This window comes from Rhizophagus irregularis, chromosome 7 (genome assembly GCF_026210795.1).
Source record: "Rhizophagus irregularis chromosome 7, complete sequence".
NCBI classification, from domain to species: Eukaryota; Fungi; Glomeromycota; class Glomeromycetes; order Glomerales; family Glomeraceae; genus Rhizophagus; species Rhizophagus irregularis.
The window spans coordinates 1,187,123-1,205,546 of NC_089435.1; the positions used below are offsets into that span (position 1 = coordinate 1,187,123).

At 27.7% G+C, this 18,424-nt stretch overlaps 2 protein-coding genes across 2 annotated transcripts; one reads left to right on the top strand and one right to left on the bottom strand.

The window, feature by feature from the left end:
* Positions 1–5,719: 5,719 nt before the first annotated feature.
* OCT59_027074 (uncharacterized protein) lies at positions 5,720–9,905 on the bottom strand (the record flags this gene model as incomplete). The annotated part of the gene is made up of 2 exons (XM_025332913.2): positions 5,720–6,046; positions 6,129–9,905. The coding sequence occupies 2 exons, from the start codon at positions 9,903–9,905 to the stop codon at positions 5,720–5,722; spliced, it is 4,104 nt and encodes a 1,367-aa protein (XP_025165458.1).
* Positions 9,906–16,747: 6,842 nt separating this feature from the next.
* On the top strand, positions 16,748–18,151 carry OCT59_027075 (uncharacterized protein; the record flags this gene model as incomplete). Its single annotated transcript, XM_066136696.1, has 1 exon — positions 16,748–18,151. One exon carries the CDS (start codon positions 16,748–16,750, stop codon positions 18,149–18,151), a length of 1,404 nt encoding a protein of 467 aa, XP_065993159.1.
* Between the last annotated feature and the right edge of the window lie 273 nt (positions 18,152–18,424).

Below are 18,424 nucleotides of genomic sequence, written 5' to 3' on the forward strand. Positions count from 1 at the left end.
GCCTCAGTATATGGATGTTTATGTATAATTGAGAATTACCAAACGAATCAAAATAATTATTTGCAATTTTATCTTGATTTAAAGGAAGAAATTAGCAAAGAATTTTTGGTAGTTACTAAGAACCTGTTAGACAACCTCAGCCTTCTCTATAGAGCTGAACGACTTTGACAAATGCACAAGATGTTGACAACTGACAACTTATATATATAATATTAATTTTTTACTTACTGACTTACTGGGACTCTTCCAAGAATAGCTGAAAATTCATACTTTGCTATTGTTTAAATACTTTCCCATGATACTCGTACATTAAAAATTTTTGATGGGAACCTACTATGCAATATAGAGCAGATAATTCACCTATCACTGGTCGAAGTGGGATGATTTGCATGAAGTTTATTGCCCATAAATAGCTTATAAATTTGTCGATCTCAATTACGATTAAGAAAACTCCATCAAATTTAATTTATAGATTGAAACGGTAAAATTTATTGTAAATTTTATTATTTTAAAATTAATTTGCTAATTTATAATATATAAATTCTAATTAAATTTAATATCAATGTATATTACGCATATTATAGCTTGGAATTTACTTGAAATATGATATTAATTTGCAACAAGCCATCTACTTAAATTTTAATTTTGCAAAGTTTTGTATCATTACAAATAACAAGAAAAAGCAAAGAGATAATCATAAACTTCGTAGCCACGCTCAATTAAGGCAATGTATTACTAGACCTACGCTAAAGATAACTTTAGCAAGGCTTTCTTTATGAATTAAAGAAATTTTATACACTTTGCCAGCTGGTGAGAAAGCTTATGACTTTTAATAATTCAATTTTATCCTAAAAAACCTAGAATGTTTGCGAGAAATAATAACTAATGTCATATTATTTATATTTGCTGTTTTTGTTATTTTGTGATGGCTAAGTTGGGCATCATAGATTTGTCTGTTTATTATTTTGAAGAGTATAAAAGAAAAAAATGCAAAGAAAATTAAAAAAAAAAAATAGTTTATTCGTGTTAAAAATAGTTAAAATAGTTTAACGTGTTATATCAATTTTCATATCTTACTATCTTAAAATTAATGTCACGTGTATCACATGATATAATAAGATATAAACTGATAGACGCAGTTCAATGACGGATAATCTTTAAAAAATAAGTTTACGTTCTTGTCCTTCTTTCCCATAATTCCTTTCTCTCTTTCTTCTTCGTTAATTTCTTTTTCATAACTTTAATGAGCTATGGTATGAACAACTGACAAAAATTAAAGAAAATGAACAATGTTCCAAATGGCTTAAAGTTGAGGTTCAACTGAGAATGAACTGAACATTTCCGTAAATAGAACTCTCTTAGGTGATTTCTTTCTTATTTTTATCAATTTTTGGATTTTTTTTTGTTTTATTTACCACTAATTTTTTTTTTCTTTCTATTTTTCATAGAAAATTTTTTCCAAGCGAGCCTATGATAGCTGGACTTGGAAATTAGTTTATAAACCATTTGATTAGGCTACTAAAGAAAACAAAAGTAAAAAAAATACTTTGCAATAAAACAAGAATCGGGTAGTTAGTTTGTTTTAATAGTTCATTATTAGTGTTAGAAATTAATTTTATTTTTTATTTTTTAAAGGTAACAGAGAATCTTTGTTCAGATAATTAGTAGTTTTTGGGGATAGAGTTTCTATAAAAAATGTATTAAATGTTCCTTCTTTTTTTTTTTTTGTAGGTAACATTCTCTGGAGAGACTTTTGGACAGTAAGTAAAATTTTTGGAGGAAAGGTTTTGCCATTATCTATGAGAAACGTACTAAATTTTCCTTTTTTTATTTTTTGTAGGTAATGACTTTGACTGTGAAAGACTTTTGGATGGTGAGTTATTTCTTTTGAGAGAAGTTTATTATTTATCTATAAGAAACGTCTGACGCTTTTTTTTTAATCTTTATAGGTCTATATTTCAGACTCCAGTAGGCTATTTTAGTTCAGAATTGACTTTAAGAAACCTATTTTAAAAGAATTTTATTAACAAAACTTTTATTTTTTTTATTTTTTTAGCCTTAGGTTAACACATTTTTTAGATGGCTGATATGGCACTTTAGATCTTTGAAGCAGAATTTTGACAAGTAAAGACAAAGAAGTTTTTCTCTTATTTTGATGTGGGATTTTTTGACACATGGACTTCTGGTAATTCTTTTTTAAAGTTCTTTTTTTTTTTGATTTAATGAAAGAAAAAGTTGGTTTTAAATTATTTTTTAACGAAATTTTTAAACTTTTTATTTTAATACCTAACAACTTCATTTTTCGTTATTATTTAGATGAATCTTTGGCTTTTTAAATGCTGGTTTTGGTAAGATATTTTTTTCTTTAACGTTAACAACTAAATGATTACTAACTTTTTTTTCTTTTATAGACAGACTACTTGCTCTTTGATTTCCAGGGATATCTTTGAACATGGATTTCGTAAGTTTGATTTTTTTCTTTAATTTTTTCTTTTAACAAATGAATGATCACTAATATTCATCATCTTTCTTTTTTCAGATAGTCAGTTCTTTGACTCTTTAAACGCATGAAAAACTGGTGAAGATTTTGTTTCTAATTATGCATTTCAATGAAACGTTTTTACTAACATTTCAATTTTCTCTTTTTAGACGGTCTAGATCTCTGAATCAAATGTTTAGGATCTTATAGAAAAAGGAGTTTGAGTTAGAGATCATAGGCTTTCTCACCAGCTGGCAAGGTGTATGAAATTTCTTTTAATTCATAAAGAAAGCCTTGCTAAAGTCATCTTTAGCGTAGGTCTAGTAATACATTGCCTTAATTGAGCATGGCTACGAAGTTTATGATTCTTAAATAGAACTTATGTCAAGTATCTTATTATGCAATGTATTGTTTTTTAATTCTACAATGCATTTAGAGGTGTTAGCGAAGTTTCTTTATAATATACATAAAATTTATATAAAATTTATGATAATTTATTGTATTTATTGTTAATATTTTAGCTGTATATTTGCAAATATGAGCAGAATTTCATTAACATTTCTTTATAATGCAAACAATTTCATTTTAATATGTTGTAAATTTAAATGATGTATGAAGATGTTTTATTGCAATTTAAAATACATTTATATAATGGAAACTTGCAAATTTCAAAAGACATATACACTTCATGGAAATTGGACAAGTTTACAACTAATTTCTATGATATACATTTTAATTGGATTCAATTGAAATTATTAGTAAATCAACATGAAATGTGACATGTGTGCAAAATTTCTCTGATGTAAATATATTGCATATCACCTCACTTTGACCAGTGTATTGAACTAGTGTTATAATAAATCAATAATTTTAACAACTTTTCAGAAAACAGATTCTTAAAATATGATAATGGTGTTAAGGTTGGTTGCGTAAGTAATGATTATTATATATTGAATTACAACCTTTAGCAGTTGTTATATTATAAACATAAGCTGTAAATTGGCTGTAAATACAGATTATTGTGGTTGGCTAAAAGTTGGTAATTACCATTATATTTAATTGACTTTTGGACTTACAACTATTTATGGAGACAAACACTAAATGGTATATTAAGAGAGATAAAATGTCTATATATTCATTCAATCTATAAGCATATGTTTAACTTCATAGTATATAAAAGTATAACATTATTGTAATTTGCTTTATAATGTAAAACCATATAATTTCTAAGAACAAGATAAAATTGGTGTTTAGAACAAAAAAAATTAGAATGAAATTTTTAAATATAGAAAAAATAGTAGCAATTATGGATTTATGGTAGTATGGGATAAAAATTGACATTGGAGAATGATTATAGAGTTAATTTAAGTTCCGTCAAATAATAGAAAGCTCAATATCCTCCTTTATTAACAACAAATCTTACATTTCTTTCTTATGATGTATACGAAAATCCCAATATCCCAGTTACAAATCCCTATTTTGGAAAAAACGGCGGTATATAAATATATGTTATAAGAAGATGATGAAGGATCCAGGAAATATTTAGTGAAACATACTATATTACCATATTAAATTGAAAAAGACTATTTGATGATGTTGATAACATAGAAATGTGGCTCAATATTTTATATAAGGCTTTAGAGTAGTTTATAAAATAATATAAAATTTTTCATGTTAACTTACGTTAATATTTATATATATTTAAATTATATAATATCAAATTAATCAACAATATTCATTTTTATACTGTAATTCATGATCATCTTACTTTTCTTCTTTATTATAAAAATTGTAAAATTATGAAACGCTAAATAATATGTCTTATATTTCTTTTATATGAACCATTATACCCACTGTGTAAATTATTATTCCATATCTATTGTCAGAATTTCACAAATGTTACATATTTATGCTCATGTGGGCATATTCTTTCTCATATAATTTATACCAATACATTTTATGTATTGACAAAACTGCACCTATTTTATTTTATTGGACTACAAGCATGAACTACCCAGTTGCGCCGACGATAGTTCGCGATCACGTGACTTTAACTAATTATGTCGCATTGTCGCATCGCTTTTTGTGATGACTGAATTTTTTTATTGCTGCGTATATACAATAGTCCCTTTATGATCATATATATCATAAATGCTTCATATAAAAAAAAAGTCTAAATTAATATTCTCTTAATTTTCTTCGCTACAATGACAGTATCACTATTGCAAATGATGATTTATACTATTTTAACAATTGTACTTTTGAATTTAATTCTTTATATTAATAAATCTTATTTGATCATATCGAAAATTTAAAAATGCCATCGTATAACTAGAGGTTGGAACCGTCCAAAAAAAGCCTTAACCGGTAAAAATCGGTTAACAAAGGGCTTAATCGGTTAATTAACCGGTTAATATGAAAAATATTTAAAATATTTTAAAAAATTTTTTACTGAAAATTGTACCAATTTTCGATTTTACTAACACATTTAGTTTGAAAGAAGATTATTTTTTCATCAATAACATTATTAATAAATAGGAAAAATTCGGTATTAAAACTTCGAGTTTGGCTGAAATTACCAAGTCTCTGGGCCGCATTAAGTAAATCTGACCAGAATTATGGATTTATAGTCAAAATAGTTTTAACCGGTTAACCTATGTCTTAACTGGTTAACATTAACCGGTTCCAACCTCTACGTATAACTATAAAATTTTAATACGTGATTCTTTGGAATAATAGAATTATAACAATAGATGTAACGCGATCATCATTTTTTTTTATTTGCATGATCGCGCGTATAATAGTTCTTCTATATTTCAGCTCATCGGTTGTCTTTTTGAAGGAGACAAATTTAAAACCGAATATTAAATGCTTTAAGAAAAAAAAAAATTTTATAGAATTCTTTAATTCATTTATGATCATCGATAAATTATAATAATGAAGTAATTTATTTGTTTCACATTCTTGTGAATCTCGTTATTTTATTTATTTATTTTTTTTTAAAAAAAAATAAAATAAATTGTGTAACAAATGTAAACATATCTATTTTTAATAAACTCGATCATTTTATTATTCACTACATTAATTAAGTTATTATATAATAAAATAGTAAATTATAATAATAATAATAATGACACAAAAAAAAATTGTGTCGTTTTTTTTTTTGTTTTTATTAATTACATTAAAATATATATATATATACATTAAATTATATAATATTTAAAAAAAATATATACCATTCTAAGAATGATTTTCATTCTTCTCACGAGCCTCGACACGCAATTGTTCAAGTATTAATTTGATTTCATCAAGGGATTGTTCTAAAGTCTCTATTTTATTTTTTGTCTTATCATCTTTAGAATCTTTAGAATCTTTAGATTCATTAAATGGCCATTCTTTCTCCTTCAGTTCTATCATCTTTTCCCATTCTGCACTTTCCGCTTCGGTAACATTGTATGTAAACCATGTCGGAAACCAGTCAACACGGTTTCGTTCCCAAGGCGTTAATAGGTATTTTTCAATATCGACAATCATTTCGGAGACTTGTTTGAGCCATTTAATTTGACCCTAGAAAATGTAAAAAGTAAGGTCAGCCATCATTACATAATTTCACGTTCACTATTGATTCAAATTCAAATTTTGTTCTTACCTTCTTAGTTATAGATTTGACATGCAAATTCAATAATACAATGAGCATACTGAGAAATAATAAAGATATCAGGATTATAAACAAAATTCGGAAAAATTGAATTGAGGCTCTATCATCCCATGGTTTAAGAGAGTCAAAATCGTTCCCGAGAAATTTTATCATTTCCACTAAAGCTGATCCAAAATTTACAAAGCTATTTGTTTTACTATCAGAATTACTTGTTTCATTACGAAGTATGAAGAAAGGCATAAATGCGAAGCCAAAAAGTAGAGTGGTCAATAATATCAAAAATCCAAAAATTTCTTTGACCATATCTTTTAATACAATCAGCAGAACGCCTACTGGTTTATAAAAACGAAATTGTAATATCATGTCTGCCCATATAATGGCGGTCGAAAATCCAATAAATTCTCCTGATGGTGGTTTATCGCTTAATACTCTAATTATCATTATAAAAGCTAATATAATAGCGGTAAGATCAATGTAGTTAATAAATGATTTCCAATATTTTGGTCTGGTTGCTAATTGTATTGATTCATGTAGTCCAAGGTATATGATGACAATTAATTGTAAAGATGCGGTAACTTTCGCACCATATACATTGCCTTGCGTCATTAAAATCCCACTCAATAAATGCATCAATAAATTTATAAGCATTGGTATCAATAGACGCTCTAAATACCTCCTCTTTGCGAAAGTATCGAGCTTCCAATTCAGTAACTTTTTAAGCCAGATTATTTCGAAAAAGTCGAGCATCAGATCCTCATCTTTTATATCCAGAATCTCATCAATTAAACAAGAGAACGGACTCTCTGCAAATGAATGATGTGGTTTTGCCTGATTGGAAATCAATGTAGTAACTTGACCGAGAGAAAGCATGGCCATTTGATGTAAAGAGTTATGTCGCGAGTCTAATTTGTAATTCCATTTTGGAAGCTTAAAAACTTCATTCTTATACGAACAAAATCCAGCAAGAGGCAAAGTATATTTTGTAACGGTTGAATATGTTGTTTGATTTGATCTTTGATATTTCATTAGTGAAAACATGTCGTATAGTAAAGATGGGTTGAGTCTCCATCTTATAAAATTTACAATTCCCATCAAGGTTTCGTTTTTAGAAATATTCTTCAATATTTTTCTTATGAAATTTGTAATTTCTATAAATTTATCGCTTTCACGTATAATCTCAAATTTTTTTTTTATAAAATTTTCATTTTTTTTCGATTCATCAATACTGCGTACATTTACTATTCTATCTTCAACATCCATATCCCATAAAGCAATGTAGTTTAAAAAAGACCGGACTCCGGTTGGTTGAATCCGACAAACAGCTGAAATACAATAAGTGATGGTCATTGTATTTTTCATGACTAGTTCTTTTGATTGATGATACTGTTTGAGAAATTCATCGGTAAGAAGGTTACTATTCGAAATTGCGTCAACATTCATTGCACCTGCAAATACGCACGGAAAAAGCCAATCATTATTATCGTAATTCATATCTTCAAATATGGAATCATAATTATTAGACACGATATTAATGAACTGTTCATCGAGAACATTATCAGATTCTCGATCACGGTGATTGTAAATTAACCATATTTCCAATTTTGGGGCGCTATAAACACTCCTTTTCCTACTTCCAAAACGTAAAAGACCATTATTACCATCTTGTCCAAAGTTAGGTATATAACCACAAAAGGTGGATGAACTCGTAATAATATTATTAGGCGAAACAAACCAATCATTAGGTAAAGTTATATTACGAGAATCAGATATTGCGAATATGTCGTACTTAGCATCACACTTAATATTGAAATCTGTAATGACTATTGATGTCTTGGTAGCGTGAAGAATCCCAGAGTACGTTCGTAATTCAGACTTGTGTTCTATTGTGAGAAAATAATGATCCTTGCATTTCGCAATTTCAAGTGTAAGACTTGAACCAAATATGTTGTGATCAGTGTAAAGTATTCGTATACACATTTCCGTAAAATCTCCTGGCATACCATGACGTTTTACAAATCTTACTGCAATTATTGTGAGAGTGTGATTGCATTTTACTGCAAAAACATGGACTTTGCACGCCTCGTTCCAAGGATAAGAGAATGAGAGAAGATGTATCACTTTTTCAGCGGCATCCGACTCTAATGACGTTCCGGGATCATAACAATTATTTGATAAAAACATAAGTTCATATACATTATCTCGAACTATGTCGTTAACAGGACTTTGGTCAGGAGATGTACTCTTTGGTGTAACCGATAATTTATTGTACGCTGCCATGACTTCCCAACTTGCAAAAAGTTCACAATCAACTGCGGAAATTCCTTTTGATATCGTGTCGAAGTATTTTTCAGCTTTACTAACATAATCGTATATTCCAGGGACCGATGAAGCTACTACTCGAATAGCGCCTGCAGAGGGATAAGGAGGAAATATCGCACCAAAAATCAAGAGACCACTTGATTCTGACATACCAACGCTCAAAACCTGGTATCCGTTAAAGGTGGAATAATCGATACTTATATGATCAATAATTTGAAAATTCCATGTGAGCATGATTTGGATATTTATTAAACGATCGTTCGCCGAAATCACAGTAATAACTTCTCCATTAGGAGAAAAACGGCACAAGTACTCATGTTTGGAAGTGACGATATCCTGTTCACTTTCTACTCCTAGCAAAGTACATTCTTGGAACGGATGATAAGTCGGATTTGTCAAATCCCAATAATTTAAAGAACCTTTCTTTGTTGGAAGAGCTACGAGATTATTTCCACCTTTTGATACCCAAACTCTTCGAGACGAGTTATAATTAAAATCTTGGATTGGTAAAGTTATTGTAACATCATTTATCAAATCTTGAATTAAGCTGCGCTCCGAATGATCGCTTTTTATTGCAACATATATTGATTTGTCAAAATAAAGAGGACCTAATAGTTTAACATTTGTCACCGTACGTTTATAATCGCATTCAACGCTCCACTTTTTGACCAATTCCCAATTTGTCGTTGAATATGCTTCAATAGGATAAGATTCTATTGTTCGAGCGGTATTCACTTCTTCTGTACCAACTATAAAGAAATAACGTTCATCATCACTAAATTGATAATCTCTACATTTAAATTGCTGACCTTTCCTTTCCGGATGAACCCAGGTCATAGAACTGCCTTTGTCTTTGATCAACAAATGAAGGCAATGACTATAATCTGATGATATATGTAGAAATAATGTTTCACCATCGTTCATGAGTGAGCCTTCTAGTTCTAGCTTTCCAACTCCATCAGTATCGACTACCGCTACATACTTTTCGTCTACACTCAAAGGAAAGTCACCTTGCCAATTAATACATATTTGATCAAGTTTAAATTGATATACGGTTATTTTAACTGTCGGAGAGTCCTGCATCACATATAAACTGGCAAAATATTCATTGCTTGCAGAAGTAGCAAAACTCAAGGTTGAAGGATTTACGTGGGAACACAATTTCACTTCTAAAGAAGTATTCAAATACGTATCAAATAATTTTTGGTTTACCATATCCGAATTTAACAAAGTGCCTTTTGGTTTAACTCTTCCGACCAGCATGATTTCTTGAGGGCGTGAAATAACAGTATATGAAGGTTCATCAAAATCTATTTCATTATTTTCATTTTTGCTACATTTCCAATCTTCCTTCTGACAAACCCTACTACAATACAACGTTGAGTGTAATTCTCCACTCATATTCTTACCGCATCGTTTGCATGTTTTTTCATTAACTTCCAAACTCATATGAAAAACTTGTATCAGATAATAAAAGAAAGTTATGGTGTAAAGAAGCTTCTAGCTTCTCCGATGAATTTGGGATTGTATTGTTTAAAGTATGTCTTATTTCAAATTGATTCAATTTAAATAATTAATTCCATGATTACGTAAATTGTACACATTAATACTGTTATTGTGGAAATATTTTTAAGGGAGCGAACCCGAATACCATAGAGTGAAACATGAATTTAATTACAAAATAATTATTTATTTAGATCGTTCCAGGGGGAATTTGCAGTTTTTGTAAACAACGAGGCGCAGTAACTAATTTGAAAATTTTTCCCTTGTTGAGGTACAAAATAACTGGTCGATTAAACGCCCAAACATCAAATTAATTCGTTATGTTGTACGCTTATAAAAAAAAAAAACAAAAAAAAAACAAAAAAAAAACAAAAAGATATAAAAAAAAATATTAGTTAAAATTGTGTTAACCAATCATTTAAACAAAATTTTGCATATTATTTTTTTCGTTAATACATTTTGTTTGTTTATTGTTTTCGTTATACATAATATTATATGGCGTTTGTAACATGATATCTGGACGATCCCATCACAAAATGTGGCGTAGTAAATTTAAGTTCGCGCATCATTTATAAGCTTATAAACATACATAACCAATTGTTTTTTTTCGTAACAAAGTCCGAAAAATCCGATTATTCCGAAAATATATTAAAATAAAAAAATTAAAAAAAAAATTAAAAACCATTAGTAATAAATTAATAATAATATTTCTTGGATACGATTCGTTTCGTTAATTTAGTATATTTTTTTTTTAGGCGTAATCCGCTGATAAAACAATAACAATAAAGTAAAATTTTTTTTTTTTGACGGTAAAAAGAAAAAAATTAAGTTGCAATTGTACTTGATATAAATGATAGATTTGAAATTTAGTTAATAATAATAATTTATTATTGAATAAATTTATAAATTTGAAATTGAATCTAATTTAAATCTTACCATGATTTTTTTTTTACATTTTGATATAGCAAGTCAGTGAACGAAAAGTAGAATATAGAATATATGAAAATAGAGTTATACATATTCAATGAAAATAATTTCCTAATTTTGACCAATCGCATATTCCTATGATATCCGATGCTCAAGATGCATCCAATTGCATTACAGGTAATGGGTAAACTATGAAAATCCTGAAACACCACCAAATTTAAGTCGGTCCAAATTTCTGTCAAATTTTTCCGTATTTTATGGGGAATTTGATCGATGTCTAACCAACATTTTATTCAAATATTACCTAACATTTTTTAATTAAATTTTTTTAACTGTTCACTTTTTTCGTAAGTTTATAATTATTAGTACGCTCTTTTTTTACGCCACGTTGGTCGTAATAATTTTTTAAATTACTAAACAAAGTAATCATTAACTTACACACCCCTTTGTTCAAAATAAAGTTTAAAATTTATAAATAAATAATTAAAAAAAAATAAAAAAAGAAAAAAAATAATTAATTTGTATTTCACTTAATGATTTATTTTTTATTTTTTATTTTTATTATCCATGTGAAAAAAATAGGATTTATTTATAGAACGTGAATTATTAATCATGATTACTGAATCATCAAAACAGAAAAAAAAATTATCCCATTGCGTTACTTTATATATATCTTTTCTTATAATTGCTTCTTTTTTTCTTTTCTCTTTTTCTCTCTTTTTTTTCTTTTTTTTTCTGTAAGACACTTTTTTTTTGTAAGACATTAATCATTTATTTATTTATGCATACAATACATTTAAAGTGTGTAATACAACGCATATCCAATGTTACATCAGCTGACATGTTATCAGATTTAATTTCGGCCAGAATTAAGATCAGGATCAGCATGATTTAAATATTGCCGATAATATAAAAATTATATGTACTTTTGCGTATGTAATTTCTTCTAAGAATAATAACTTCAATAATCAAATCTTTACACTCATATTTAATTTAAGTTATAATGATGAAAGTTTTTGACTGGTGATACATATCTGATATCGGTGAATCAATATTTTTATGCAAAGATTGTATCACAATCTGATTTTCGTTCATTAAACATTGATAAAATTAATGAAAATTCGTTATAATTTTTCCATTTACGCCATTTACGTATTGTTTTCTGACATGTACACGTGTTCATTAGTAGGGTGAATTCTTGGTACTAATTTTCGTGCGACATAAAATTGACTAGTATCAGTTACACGAATACTCTATTTGCACTAAATAAGGATGATAAAGAAAAAATTTTTTGAGACGTGATCTCCCAATAGTTTTAAGCAATGACATGTTTCATAACTTAAAAAGTATGCATATTATAAAAAACGATATATTTGTTAATGGAACTAGTACAAATTTAGTTCTCTTTTCATTTTTCGAAATATTTTGATTTCATTTAAAAAATTTTTATATGACCGGACGAAAGAAATAGCAAAAAAAAAATATGTATGAATATTTATTAATTGATAAAAAAAAAATTTCAAAAATGAATTATATAAATTTTACATAAATTTGTTAATGTGCACTTAATTTTTTCTTTATTATATTATGTTGATGTATTAAATAAACTCGATATGCGATAAGGACTTAAACAGCGACAGAGGTTATAGTATTGCGTGACACAATCTATTAAAAATTTATTCTATTTGCATTTTGTACCATTCTGTACTGTACATACTGTATAATATTAGTGGACGGATATTTCTCAAAGATTAATAACAGGTCCTAATATCCCAACCAATAATACTTTTATTGGATAGGAAATATCGGTCTCCACCAATATTTTTACCTCTTTCATCCAACAATTACAATATATTAACGAGAAAAACGGAAACCGTTAAAGTCCGTCGCTAATACAAATATACATACATATACATATAAATTTCGATGTAATCATAAAATTATAAATTCAGATATTAATGTCATGTTGAAACGTTGTAAATACTGATATGTAATCTTTATTAGTTGAGATGTGAAATACAGTTATTTTATTAAAATTTTTTCAAAAAAAAAAAAATACTTTGATTTCGATAAATTGCAATTTTATTTTTCTGGGTGATTATTATCCAAAGAAGGAAAGTGCAGGGGCTGAAGGAAGAAAATAATTTAGGGGATAACAACAAACATTTGCTTATGGTTAGTAGCTTTATAAAGTTAGTGTAGGGTAAATCGAAATTTTTAAAAAATCTTTTTTCATGCGTGTGCCGAATTATCACGATCATGATTTTCATACTGCGCATATTTTGTTTGTTACACACTTTTACGCCATATATAAATTAAATAAAGGGGCGATAAAGAACAAATTTTCTTCCCTATAAAAAATGTCGAAGCTTAATAAAGATGTGATAACCCTGATATTAAAAGAATTATATGATAAAGATAATACACTTTATCCATGTCTTTTAGTTAACAGGACTTGGTGTGAAACGACTGTACCAATTTATGGAAGAATCCATTTCGATATCACTTAAAAAAAGATGCACATATCATTATAATTAATGTAATACTTTCATATTTATCAGAAGAATCAAGAGATAATTTGAAGAGTCAAGGAATCAAACTTCCAAAAACATATCAACAACCTTTATTAAATTATATTAGTTTTTGGAAATATTTAAATTTAGATGTATTAGATGTGATAGAGACTTTTGTAACAGATACAAATAATATTATTATTAAACCCGAAATTCATATTTTAAGATTAGAAATCATGAATATATTTAGTAGGAATACAAAATTTTATTTTCTTCGTAGTTTTTCTCATTCTTCCTTTTTTATTTTTGGTACTGAACTTTGTTTCTCAGAACTTGAATCCTTTTGTTGTAATTCTACTACAATCAACAACATTTTAGCAAAAGAATTGGCTATATTAAATACATCTAGTGTTTGGAATCGAATATATTCGAATATACTCGAGTATTCATTTTAATTTATAAAGTGTATTCGAATAATATTCGAATAAGTTAAATTTCCTTTTATAGTAATGATTTACATAATTTTTAGCCTGAATTATGATTTTAACTCAGTTAAATTTAAGGATTTAATGCCCAATTAGAATTTTAACTATACTATATCTGGCTAAATGAATACTCGAATAACCACTATGCTTATTCGAATACTCGAATATACTCGAGTTATTCGAATAACTGCTACATGATTCCAAACACTAAATACATCATTTAAAAAATTGATTTTTGATATTTTATATTATAATCATAATCCTGGTATCATTAAATTAATTGAAGATCAAAAAAACTTAAAAGAAGTTAAATTCATCTATAAATGTTTGCCGATTAATAATGAATCAATTATTAGACCACTTGAAGAGTCACTAATTAAATGCGCTGATACTATTCAATATTTGAGAATAGATTGGAAACCTGTCACAAAATTATTTTCATATCTTGTAAATTTATTAAGTTTAGAAATAAACGCTTTTGGCCACAAAAATTGGAATCATTTGGAAAAGATTTCTTTACCTCTTTTAAAATATCTAAAAGCTCAATTCTTCTCATCTAATATTTTAGCAAGTTTAATTGAAAATACAAAAGGAAATCTTATTGAAATAAGTATTATTTATGATCGAAGTGATGATGAAGGAAGGCTTATCCAGGCAATTTATCAAAATTGTCCAAACCTAAATTATCTTAAATTATCATTGTTTAATGAGAATATTTCAGAATTTGAAAATTTATTAATTAATTGTCGAATTTTAAATGGATTAGAAATTTACAGTACACACGAGGATCAAATTAATTGGAAAATTTTATTTGAAGTATTGATGAGGTCTGCACCAATTAGTTTATTTAAATTTAAATTTATATATTTTTCTATTGATTCTTATCTGAAAATTGATTTGGAATCTTTAAGTTTATTTCTCGACAATTGGAAAGATAGGCGTTCTATGTTATTACAAATCTTTTCATTGGGAGATATGTTAAACGTGGAGCAGAAACGGCAACATCTGCTAAAATTAAAAGATTTTTTACAAAAATATAAAACAAAAGGAGTAATCAAAAATTATGTCACTGATGGGATGGGATTTGAAGATTTTGAATGGATTCAAAGAAAATTCCTTAAAGGAAGATTAAAATAATTGATGGAAAATCGCAATTTAATCACGGAAAATTAGAAAGTTATATGTTAGAACCAAATTTTATTTAGAATATTAGCTTTTTTTTAGTGAATTTATGTTACTTATTGGGTAAAATGTAAATAATAAAATGTTTCAATATGCAGTGTAATACTGTAATTATCAAAAAATTCATAATAAAGTCAGTGAATTGATTCTATGATGCAGTTATAAGTTTAAGCAAATAAACGTTTTCAAACTTCAAAGCATTATGATTGTGTGCGTCACGATGGAGAGTCATTTGAGAATACAGGACCGATATAGCCCCACATCCAATAAAAACGTTTTTGATCATGCATTAATTAATAACGTCATAAATAAGCTTTCTACAAATTTCATTTTTATGCTATTTTTAATCCACTTTATAAGCTTTATTTAAACTTTTCCTACAAAATATTCATTTACACCATATTTTTTTACTCCACTTTATTATATCAATCATGTGTTATTGCTATGCCTAATAAAAATATTGGTTTACGAAAATCTGCATGATTCTATTAGGCTGAACAATAACATTATTTATACGAATTACGTCGTCCTAGTATATAAATAGAGGGTAGTAAAGGCAAATTTATATTCCCTTTAAAGATGTTAAAGCTTAAGAAGACATGAATTTCCTATTATTAGAAGAATTATTTCTTAGTTAATTTGTGTAAAACAACGGTACAATTTTATGGATGAACCCTGCTAAATATGCTCACTGGGTTGGTTCCGAACTGATACTATTGAAAAAACTGAGTTGAATAGAGTCAAACTGAAAAACCGTTTCGGTTTCATAATCAGTTTTTGTCGCTTCGGTCCAATCCGAGTCAGTATGTATCAAAATTTATTAAAATCGATTTGAAACCGATGCACCAAACCGAATGGAACGACGAACTTTTTCCATCCCCATCTAGTCTCTATCCCTATCTAATCGACAGAGCATATAATATTTTATTTAATGTTATATCTTTATACTGTATGTCTCCGTAAAAAGAGCAATACTCTGAATTTTTAAATTGCCTCATGACTTTTGATAAGTGTAAACGACCCTTAATTAATTTAATTATATTAGATTTTGGAGAATTCTGGATATTTTTATTTCAGGACGAAAAATCCATAGGAAATGAAGCATGTCACAAAATTTCTTTCATATTTATGAATAATGGCTTCACTGAGAAAAAGTGCCTTTACCTCTTTTAAAATATCTAAAAGCTAAAATGATTTATCTTGAATTTATCGAATAGTTTGGTGAACCTATTTGGGTGAGCAGGATGGTAGATAGTTCTTTTTGAACATAAAATCTTAAGTCCCTAATAATATTATAGTATAGTTCGATCGTGTTCTTTACTAAATGTTATATAATGTAGATCTTTTCCTTTTTTGTAATTTTTCTTATTTCTAAATAAAGTAATATATTTGACTTCGTTAAAAAAAAAAAACTAATATACTTTAAATATTCATTTTGTAAGTAAAATGCATTTCCCCCCCTTATTTAATCACATTAACGGCAACTTTTTTGTTACACACTGTATTTTAAAAGAATTTCTCAATACAGATTAGTGCATTGGAAAAACATGGCCTAAAAAAATTGTGTAACTTCTTTTTTGGTTAGAATATTCCTTTTTAGTAACTCAATGACAACCTTTGTCGAAAAAAATTTGTCTAGAAAGAACAACAATTTTTACAAATAAATTTCTAAAATAACAAAATGGAAACTGAATTCAGCAACTTAAATATCTCAGATAAAGATACTGATACAGTAAACACCAAAAATTGTATATATTGCAATATACCTTTTATTGAAGAGTTATGGTGTAAAAAATGCATTAATTCTTTAGAAAAATTAGCAGAAAATGGTGATAAAGAAGCAATGTTTACTTTAGCCAATCATTATTATAATGGGAAAGGAACAGAGAAGAAGAATTTAGAAAAAGCCTTTTATTGGTTTCAAAAAGCAGTAGAAAATGGTTTTACTGGGGCAATGAATAATTTCGCGATATGTTATAAAAATGGAAAAGGTACAGAAAAGGATTTAGAAAAAGCCTTTCATTGGATTCAAAAAGCAGCAGAGAATGGAGATGAAGAGGCAATATTTGATTTGGCCAAATGCTATTATATTGGAGGAGGAACAGAAAAGAATTTAGAAAAAGCCTTTCATTGGTTTCAAAAAGCAGCAGAAAATGGTGATGAAAAAGCAATAATTATTTTAGCCACATGTTATCATATTGGAAAAGGAACTGAAAAGAATTTAGAAAAAGCAATTCATTGGTATCAAAAAGCAGCAGAAAACGGAAATGAAGAAGCAATGTTTGATTTAGCCATATGTTATGATAGTGGAGAAAGAACAGAAAAGAATTTAGAAAAATCCTTTTATTGGTGTCAAGAAGCAGCAGAAAATGGTGTTAAAGAAGCAATGTTTGTTTTAGCCATATATTATATAAATGGAGAAAGAACAGAAAAAAATTTAGAAAAAGCCTTTCATTGGTTCCAAAAAGCAGTGGAAAATGGTAATGAAAATGCAATGTTTAATTTGGCTAAATGTTATTATAATGGAGTAGGAACAGAAAAGAATTTAGAAAAAGCCTTTCATTGGCTTCAAAAAGCAGCAGAGAATGGAGATGAAAAGGCAATATTTTATTTGGCTGAATGTTATTATAATGGAGTAGGAACAGAAAAGAATTTAGAAAAAGCCTTTCATTGGCTTCAAAAAGCAGCAGAGAATGGAGATGAAGAGGCAATATTTTATTTGGCTAAATGCTATTATATTGAAAAAGGAACAGAAAAGAATTTAGAAAAAGCCTTTCATTGGTTTCAAAAAGCAGCAGAAAATGGGGTTGAGGATGCAATGGTTATTTTAGCCAAATTCTATGAATATGGAGAAGGAACAGAAAAGAATTTAGAGAAAGCCTTTTATTGGTATCAAAAAGCAGCAGAAAATGGGGTTGAGGATGCAATGGTTATTTTAGCCAAATTCTATGAATATGGAGAAGGAACAGAAAAGAATTTAGAGAAAGCCTTTTATTGGTATCAAAAAGCAGCAGAAAAAGATCATATTGAAGCAATGTTTAGTTTCACAGGTCGAACAGATGTCATTGTCGCAAAATTTGCCTAGAATTTTTCTGGCAAATTGAGAATTATCCCGGTAAATTGGGGTAAATTGTGTTACAATTTTGGGATAATGGAGGTCTTACAATTTGGCAAATTTTGTCAAAATGGCGGAATTCCTACAGAATTCCTAATTCAAATGTTGAGAAATTTTTCAGTAAATTATCATTAAATTGTGGGAAATTTTAGGCAAATTTTTAGTAATGTTATGTAAACGTAATGCAAATTATGGTGAATTTAGTTAAATTTTTAGTAATTTTATGCAAACGTAATGCAAATT